The sequence below is a fragment of the Sebastes umbrosus genome, chromosome 5 (assembly GCF_015220745.1).
Source record: "Sebastes umbrosus isolate fSebUmb1 chromosome 5, fSebUmb1.pri, whole genome shotgun sequence".
Taxonomy (NCBI): domain Eukaryota; kingdom Metazoa; phylum Chordata; class Actinopteri; order Perciformes; family Sebastidae; genus Sebastes; species Sebastes umbrosus.
Window position 1 is genome coordinate 22,395,920 of NC_051273.1, and position 10,124 is coordinate 22,406,043.

A 10,124-nucleotide genomic window follows, 5' to 3' on the forward strand; every position below is an offset into this window, starting at 1 on the left:
AAGCGGATACCTCAGGAACGCCCGGAGGGAATTTCATTACATCTGGAACAAACATTCACTTGGACTCAAGAATGAACTGATTATAATTTGGTGGTCAAAGGTCACTGTGACCTCACAAAACACATTTATGGCCATAACTCAAGAATTCATATGCTAATTATAATAATTTAACACAAACGTCTAAGAGGATGAAATAATGAAGTGATGATATTTTGGATGTAAAACTGCAACTTGAGTGGTTGGCGGAGGCATACAGCCATGAGGCGGTAATTGTAGTTTTCATTGTGAACTATTTCTACCAGCACAGTTGCCAGCATCTCCTCACAGAGGGAAAAAGTAAAAACCGTGTCATTGTTTTTGGAAAGAGGTGTTACTGTAGAGATTTCTTTTTTGTGGTCAACGAACACAAACCAGCTTTGAGCTCTTTAACCTGTTGGGACGAGCTTAATCATATGTGCCCAAACCTCCAAACATTATGTGAAACCAGGGCCGGCGCCACCTTCTGGGGGGCGTTGGTTGCCCTCTTAAAAGGCGCCCTCATTCCTCATTTTCTGCATTGACGTAACAAATAAACAAATAAAGAAAGACACACTTTCGATTCCTGTAACTCTCGTTGAAGTGAAACTGACTAAACACTTTTAAGCCAACAATATCAGGGACCAATTGTTTGTTTATATTATAATAAATACAGTTACAGAGGAAACCACTTATGTTGATCAAAAAGTTTGGGACAGAATCATTCCTATACAAACGCTGTTTATATAATTTGCTTATAGTAATCAAGTTGTCCGCTTACATTGTTCACTTTTGTTTTTTTCATACATGACAACATCTGGAAAAAGATCCAAATTTCGCCTACGGCACCACAAAGGCTAAAGCCAGCCCTGCGTGAAACTAGATATATCGCATTGTGGGTAAGAGTAGAAATAGTTTTTTTACATTGTTTTTTGATGAACTGCTCCCTTAATGTGTAGAAGAGCCCCTCCGGCACAGCGCAGCAGCTCAGCAGCCTCTCACAGGGGTTTTAGCTGCCACTCCCCGGCTTAACGTCAATGTGTAGAGTAACACTTTATTATAGCGAGCCACAGGCCACATTAATTAACCACCAGGCTGTCTCATGCTGGAGCATTCGCACCACAACCAGCTCCATTTGTCCCCATTAAAAATGAATTTGTCAGACAATAAAAATATGTTTGTTTAAAAAAAAAAACGCTGCTGTTCTCTGTATGTTCATTCTTCCTCCCGTTCTGCTTCTCTGTGCTGTGTGGAAGTGAGTAAGTGGCTCCCAATGTCTATTAATGACATCCATTTATTTTCTGGGAGAAAGGATTTATTTCAGTGTCCTTGTGGAGGCAGTCCTCCCTCTGCTGCTATTGCTGCTGTAATTTAACAACTATTACTATGTTTGTCTAAGGCCCCAAATGTTCGAGTTCGCTTTAGGCAACTTCTCTCTCTCTCTTTCTCTTTCTCTCTCTCTCTGTAACACCCTCCGCTTTTCTTCATCTGTTTTTCTCCAATCTGCTTCCCTTGGCACAATTTCATTGTATTCGTTGGTGTTGGTCCCAGGAGCCCACGCTGCAAAGAACAACTTATCTTCTGGCATTTTCCTAATTGATCCATGGCAGCCCGTGCTGTGGTCTCGCTGTATTCATATCTTCAATAATTCATAAACAGTTCTTTCGGAGGGAGTTCATCTCATGTCCTTATATAAAAGAAGTACAGAAATCCATGGTCTTGTCTACTGATATTTTACCCTTTATCTATAAACATGACGCCTTGTGTTCATCGTTGCAAAGACTTTGGCATATAGACGCAGTGAGGGGAAAATATCAGCCTATTTATTTGAGCAGAAAAGGAGTAGAAGTATTTTTTATATAAATTCACAGCATAGAAAACAAGTTCAGATGATTCTTTACTGCCTTTACTGTGTTTGTACATTAGACAAATAGCTGTATCCAGCTTCTGTGGTACCCAGAGGTGTTTTATATAAGCTTATTAAACGGCTTTGTTGAATACTCGATTCTGATTGGTCAACCACGGCGTTCTACGGTCTGTTATTTCTTTATAACAGACCGCTGCTATGGGCGCAGTTCTGATGTCGGACTCTGGTGAAGCATTTTTGTGTCAAATTATTGATTTCTTAAGTAAGTAGCCGTGTAATAAGCGGGATAATGTACAGCTAACGGGTCATTGTTGTGAAATAAACCTCTTTGGTTTGCATCAGGGTCCACTGCATCACCCTGTTGGGGTTTATTTCACAACAATGACCGGCTCGCTGTACATTATCCATTACTTAACGGGATAATTATTAGGGCTGTCAATCGATTAAAATATTTAATCGCGATTAATCACATGATTATCCATAGTTAATCGCGATTTAATTGCAAATTAATCGCACATTTATCTGTTCAAAATGTATCTTAAAGGGAGATTTGTCAAGTCTTTAATACTTTTATCAACATAGGAGTGGGCAAATATGCTGCTTTATGTAAATGTATGTGTATATTTATTAGTGGAAATAAATAAACAACACAAAACAATGACAGATATTGTCCAGAAACCCTCACAGGTACTGCATTTAGCATGGAAAAATGTGCTCAAATCCTAATATGACAAACTGCAGCCCAACAGGCAACAACAGCTGTCAGTGCGTCAGTGTGCTGACTTGACTATGACTTGCCCCAAACTGCATGTGATTATCATAAAGTGGGCATGTCTGTAAAGGGGAGACTCGTGGGTACCCATAGAACCCATTTTCATTCACATATCTTGAGGTCAGAGGTCAAGGGACCCCTTTGAAAATGCCCATGCCAGTTTTTCCTCAACAAATTTGAAAGTAAGTTTGGAGCGTTATTTAGCCTCCTTCTCGACAAGCTAGTATGACATGGTTGTTACTAATGGATTCTTTAGGTTTTTTAGTTTCATATGATGCCAGTATCTTCACTCTAGCTTTAAAACTGAGCGCGCTACAACCTAAAAATTGCAAGTTGCATTAATGCATTAAAGAAATTAGTGGCGTTAAAACGAATTTGCGTTATTATCTATCTTATTATATGTGCTGTTTTAATGTAGCCTATAGAACACAAACATCCAGGAAAGTATGACAGAGTTTCATGGTATATATAATATGAAAACTTGAAATTATTACTCACCATTAATGCCAGACATGGCATCTCTCACCATTAAGCTAATGTTGTGAAACATGTTAGGGCTGAGAGCTATTCTCAATCAGGAAGACAGTTATTACAGCTATTAAAATCACCGTCCACTTTACGTAATCAAGGCAATTAGTCAGAGCTACCTTGGCTGGAAAGCATACGACCATTCCCACCCACGGAGGGGAGAGAGAAAATAGGCCACTTTGTCTGGCCGTTTATTAACTCCCACATGTTTAATACAGGAAATACTGATGCTGTTTAACTGACGGACTTGTTTTTGTGATTTTATCTCTCTTTGTAGGAATGCTGCTCCAGGAGAGTTTCATCGAGGAGCCCGACGGTCTGGTGTCTGTAAACCTGCTGGTGGTTTCTGCTGTTTCAGCCTTCGCAACAGGAGCCATCCTCTCCGGCCTCACCGTCTGCTGGATCATGAGTCACCGCCACCGCCACTCTCGAGGCTCCGGAGCCAACGGCACCCGGCGCAAGAGTGACAAAGAGCAGAGCATGCTGGGGCAGGGCCGCAGCGGGTCAGTGATGAGCGTAACAAGAACCAGCGGCGGTGAGAGGCGGCGCTCCCAAGCGGACAACCCCTTCGTCACGCCCAACGGCTGGCCCAAAGGAGAGATGGACCCCGGCTTGCTGCCGACCCCGGAGCAGACCCCGCTGCAGCAGAAGCGGGCCATGCGTCTCCCGGACACCGACTGGGACCAGAGCCAGACCTTCCTCACCGCCGTGGGGACTCCCTGCCCCAACAACTCCGTCATCTACCTGAGCTCCAAGTTCCTACATGGAGGCGGAGGGGGCGGAGGGATGGTCCGGATAGAGGACCAGGGTGAGGTCGTGCTGCCCCCGCACACAGAGCGCCAGCGCTACCTGATCCTCGCCACCCAGAGAGGGGAGCACGGCGGCGGTCGTCCAAGCGGTACCCTGAGGAACTCAGCGGGAGATTACATCTACCCCGCCACGCCGCAGGACTCCCCCGACCGACGGAGGGTGGTGTCCGCTCCCACTCCCCACATGGACTATGGGGAGCCTCGCTGGAGTCACGAGGCGCTCAACTACAACAGCAACAATGGCGTGCCCTACCACCCCCAGCGCCCGGGCCTCATCAGGCCAGACATGCACGGGCCTCGAGGGCTGGGGGAGCTGGCTGACTTCAGCCACCTTCTAGGGAAGAACATGGGAGAGCGCACCCCCAGTGGCCAGTGAGGCAAAGTACGTGAGCCCTGGCACCAAGCTCTCTCTGAACACCCATTCCCTCCAACAGCAGACTGGAATAAATCAAACCCCTCAGACTCACTGTCCCGGTCCAACCTTACCCTGTCTGTCCTCTCTCACTGTCATTCAATGTCCTGACGTCATTCAGCTGACTGAAGAGAGAGACAAAAGAGAGAGTCGAAAACGAGGAGCAAACTCTCCTCACGTCTCCGTTCCTCTGCTCTTATTCCGAGGTGCACCCCTCTGCTCAAGTGGTACGACCCGCAGAGCTTGACTTTGACACCACGGGACAAACAGGAAGGTAAAGAGAGGGGTGCAAAGGAAAGGGAATCTTCTCAAAGGAGAATTTTTTTTTTTTTTAAATGACAATTTCCCTTGCAGCGCCAAATGTGAAAGGTCTCCCTCCACCTCCACCATTTTTTGTTCACCGTTATGACACCATGGATCTTCTTTAAGTGTGAAATTTTCTGCTTTTTTTTGTGCCAGTGGCATCCAGCAGACAACAATGTGCTTTACAATGGATTTCAGATGAGACTAAAACTGTTGTAGCCGTGCCAGAGGGCAAGTGACTCTCAACGAATCATGCAGTGTGTGATTGTATGTGTGTGTGTGTGTGTGTGTGTGTGTGTGTGTGAGAATGTGAGTGGCCACGACAACCCCAACCAGTGTCCTGTCTTAACTGTGAAGTATAACTATATAATGAAGTTTCTGTACGGAGGAGGTTGAAGTTAACATTTTTTTATAAAACAATCACAGAGAGACAAATTTTATTATGTGTCTCTATGTGTTTACCAATCAGAGATGTATGAGTGGTTGACCCACTGGTCAATTTTTGTGATTCCCAGTACCTCAGAGGCAGCGCTGGACAGAGCCATCATGAAGTTAAAGAAAGCAATAATAAGCAAGAAACATATAAGGACGAAGTTAAAGCCAATTTAATTTTATAATGTTTTCTCCGCAAAGTGAAGTTAAGAGCTGTCAGGAGGAGCTGAGCGCTGGGAAAAGGAACAATATCTCCCCCTCCCATTCTTCCCTCCCTCGCTGCCTCTCAGTATGCCCGGGTCTGTCCGACCTGACCTGAGGCCCCCACGGGCTCCGCAGTCCATTTGGAGGAGGGAATGTGAGCTGTGGCTGTCTGGCTGTCTGACTGGAGCTGTGAGGCCCGGCCGCTTGGGAGCTCCATTCAGCCTCTTCTGCCCGACACTGAGCCTCTTTGTGCCCCAGAAGCAGGAGGAGACTGCGGCAACAAATAGCCGTTAAGAGTCAGGAACCTAGCCCAGCGCCGCAGCCTCGCGGAATATCAATGAGGAGGACAGCGGCTCCATCCGTCATGTGAGATGTACCAACCAGGACCGGGCATCTCTTGTGCTTCACCCACTCACTGGTTTGCCAGGACTAAAGGAGGAGCTGAGGGCTGAGGCCAGAGCTGGGGCACTGCTAACTGTCACAATGGTCATCCCTTGTGGCTTTATCCCTTTCAGTGTGTTTCACAACAAAAGCGGGATAAAGAAAACAGATGGGCATTGGTATACTTGGGTGTGGAGTTACTCTTTCACTCCGTTGTCTGATCTTTTGATGTTCTTTTTTGTCTGTCCTCATCCGATTCAAATGTAGATCCAGAGATAGCTTTAGTTCATCTGGGTCACGGTGTGTTAGAGGTGGTGGTTTTTTGTGTCTGTGAGTCTCTTTGGGTTTGTGTCCATGAATGCGTTACTCATATTGAGTGCGAAAAAACAGCTTTGATCAGTTGTACTCTCGTTCTCACCCTTCCTCTTTCTTTTCCACCCCTTGTTTCTTTCTCTATTGAACCATTAATGTGCAGCAACCCTTTGCTTGACATTCACAAATCCGCGATAACAGTGTCGGAGCCCTGCGTGGGAGCAGTGTATGCTATATGATATATTCAAACCATTATACTTCACACAAAGAAGTATGGCTAAACTGGAGAAGCTGGGCTGCACCTTCATAGATATACAGTACACACACTCACAAGGAAATATAGAAAAACTAGGGCTGGGCATCGTTTGGAACTTTTTTAGATACTATTTTCCATTTAAAGTGTTAATGTGGAGCTTTATAGTGTGTTTTAGCTCATTGTTTTGTTTTTCAGGCGCGCAACTTACTTGGCTCATTAGTGTCGTTTTCGGCCTCAGCTTGCAGCTGTTTTTAGCAATAATGCTATAAGAATCAACTGCACACTACCTTCCCAGCACCAAACAGCAGACAGAGCCAGATATTTGCCTCAGGAGTTGGTGGAGACCAAAAACAGAGCTAAAACAGAGAGTGAATATTGGACTTTGCCTCAAAAGATTATGTTAGTGTTGTCCTTTCAGCTTGTTTCTGCTGTTATTGTTGATAGCTAAAGTTGTTGTTAAAACTATACTGCGCGTCACAACGCGTAGAAAAAAAGTTAAAGTCAGTTCAACTCTGGCAATGGGCAAGCGTGTGCTTGAGACGAGCATGACCGCGACAGTTTCTCGGGATTGCGCCCGTTAGTCGCTCAGCCTGTGCCGCCCTACCTGCCCGCTCGCCTCTCATTGAAAATGAATCACGTGTCAATCACTCCTCGTCTGAAAAGACCTGCTGGATATTGTTTGAAATGTTTCAATACAAAAGCCAATACAATAGCTGACAACACTTTTATCAACACCTAACTTTGAGAAATATAAATTTCTACAAAATCCTATTTTCCATTTGACAACAAAAGCCAATGTAATGACATTGTCCGATACCTGATACCGATACCGTTTTTTTTTGTTGTTGTTTATTTTGTTGTTATATATTCCCCCTTTAGTGCCAGGGAAATAAATTATTATTAATAATTAATTATAACAACACCACATTTAGCGGGCAGAAAATGAATGCAACGCGACACATAAACATCGGCCACTGCCGTCATCTTATTTGCCGATAGGCCGATGGCAGTCAACGAGGCAAAGAACGTCCGATACCGACGTTTGGCCGATAAATCAGTGCATCCCTAAATATTTCAATTTAAACCAAGGACTGTTTGATCATAAAAAAAGTAAACAAGACTGTAAATCAGACTAAATATTCAACACCAGCTGACAGTTTTTTGACACTCGGATTAATTTCTGTTGGTACCAAAGCGGCACGGAGGTTCAGTACCCAGCCCTAAAACCTAGACCGCCAGAGCTGGTGGTGCTGCATGAGACAAGCCAGTGAAAGAGATTTATGAAAGCAAGGACAGAGGAGGAGGTCAGGCGGGCGAACATGATGTTACTGCATTACCGCCTCAGCACATTAGTACAGTGTATTCTTTACACATTCCACCCTGAAACAGGTCATTAGTATTGAGGATAGGGAGCCCTCCACCAGCCCGGCCTCTCTTTATCTTTCTCCGTCTCCATCTCTGCTGTGACCTGAGTGCCGGCTTGTATATATACTGTATGTGTGTGTGTGAATGAGGCCTCGCTTGCCCAGCCAGCCGTGTCCTCGCTCTGCATCTCCTCCGGTGTTTCACTAAACATGCTTGATTAGGCAAAGTACATTCCCAGCCCTCTAATGGCCTGATGAGCCCTTGAGAAGATTACTACAGACACATCAGCCCTAAGAGGGAGGTGCACGTTCAACCAGCTCTTTACCCCGCTACTAACCACCAGCCACACACTCACAGCATATACACAAATACTGTCGGCCCCTTTAACCAATGCAAGTGAATTAAAATGAGAAACAGGCTAGAAATAGGAGGACACTGACTGGTTCTAGGAAAGCTACTGTACATGATGTTATCGTGCTGACTGTGTAATTTGATTACATTTGTTCAACATTACAGGGCAGCTTAAGAATTCAGGTGTAGCCTCATGCAAGCCTGTTTATTAAAGCCTTCATCCTCCCTCTACTTTACAGCAGTGGTTCTCAAAGTGGGTACGTGGCACTCTGTCAGGGGGTCCGCGAAATAATTAGCTATAAGTTTATGAAATTGTGCAGTATCGTTAAAAAGTACATACCTACAAATGAGGACCATTTGCGCCAATAAAACGAGCATATTGTGTCCATACCTCCCACCGACGTTAGCTTTGGGCCGATAGAAACTCTGATATGATTGTGACACGTCAAGCTGTCATGAATCATGGTGCCTTCAAATGAAACTCGTGAGCTTGTGTTTACGACATGGGAAGTTGTGTACAAGATATGCTTGGCATTCAAGTGGTTAAGTTGGGAGAATATCGCTGCTAAGCAACAGCAACATTAACCTTACTGTCGGCATCTAGAAGCAACATATATCGAGCAACAGCGACGGGAGACTAAATATAATAATGCAATAAAAAACGATGAATATTAGTTCATACTAGAGATTCACACACGTTTATGCCAGAGGGGCGAATGATTCAGTTTTCTTTCATGAGAATTAAAGACCCCCCGCTTTGGTTTTGAAATCAACCCTATTTTTAAGATCTCATGGTTGGCAAGTATTGACATTATGCTTAATGGTGTTACGATTGAAAGGGGCTCCTTGGAGATTTCTCCTCTTTAAAGGGTCCCTGGCCCCAAAAAGCTTTACATCATGTCATTCCCATTCCTCCTCTTTCAACAGCTGCACTTTGTCTTCTTCTTTTAAAGCTCCTTTATTATTGTTAACAGACTCACGCTATCTCTCTGCACACACACACACGTAATGTAAGCCCGGGCTGCGCCTTCATCCTGTTTGTCACCATTAAAGGTTAGCTTGTTAATTTAATGAGTCGGTGACAGAAACAGAAATCAAAGTAATTCACAAAATCCCGCTTTATTTCACATCGAATCCTTAATGTGTTACAAACATTTTCAAAGCCTCTCATGCGGTAAATTGCTTTCCTTTGCTTAGAATTTATTTTGTTTGGAGTTTTGTTGTTGACACATATTGCCTCCAGTCCTAAACACACACACACACATTCTCCCTCTTTATCTCTACCGACACACACATACATGAAATTCCCACCCAGCCATCATGACCCAGTCTGTGTTTTTATTTATCAGGTTGTGTCTGTGTGCTTGTTAAAGAGCCTTTTGTGTGTTGGGGTTGTTTGTGCCGTGTGGCCCAGTGATGCGATGCCCCTCCCCCCCAGCCAATAACTGCCATCTTGCCCTACAGCGCTCCACTGTGCTGCTCTACGCCCCAGAAACGAGCCCAGAAATGGAGGCTATCTTGTATTAAATCCATCGCACTTGGAGAGTAGTGACATGAATCTGCTCCCAACATACGAAAGAAGGAAAAAAAAGCACAAAAACAAGGCGAAAAACAACATTTTTGTAAAGTTGTAGATGTTATTTAGTCAGCACTGATCATTTCTGTCATGTTTGTTTTTTCTATAGTTTGTTTCTGTGGTAGATATTTGGTTTGAAATTATATGGAATATTATTGTATATGATTTCAATTTCTCTGGTGTGTCGGATTTTGATGACGACAATGAAGACGAACCTGATGACTATCATGATTATTGTATTGACAGTGACAATGAAGCAGTACTGTGAGCAGCACTGAGGTGTTGTGTGTCCTGTTTGGATGCTGAAGCTGAGAGGAAGAGGAGGAGGAGGAGGAGGAGGAGGAGGAGGAAATTAACTCATACAGACTGAGGTTAAAAAGAGATTCTGCTTTTCTCCTGTGGAGTGGATTCTCCTGCTACTGTGAAGGACCCCGCCGTCCTGTGGCTCTCACCAGAGGCTCGCCGCAACACATGTCCCTACTACGTGTACATAACCTTGATGCTTACATGTAATTTAAGTGCAGTAGCTGCATGACGACAC

The 10,124-nt window shown here is 44.4% G+C and overlaps 1 protein-coding gene across 1 annotated transcript in view; it reads left to right on the forward strand.

Moving 5' to 3' along the window:
- The window catches only part of sema6bb (sema domain, transmembrane domain (TM), and cytoplasmic domain, (semaphorin) 6Bb), a 166,756-nt gene extending 160,673 nt beyond the window's left edge, over nucleotides 1-6,083 (forward strand). The window contains exon 17 of the mRNA XM_037769257.1: nucleotides 3,460-6,083. Within this exon, the coding sequence (XP_037625185.1) occupies nucleotides 3,460-4,367 (908 nt within the window). The 3' untranslated portion in view covers nucleotides 4,368-6,083. The remainder of the gene's footprint in view (nucleotides 1-3,459) is intronic.
- The last annotated feature ends 4,041 nt before the right edge of the window (nucleotides 6,084-10,124 follow it).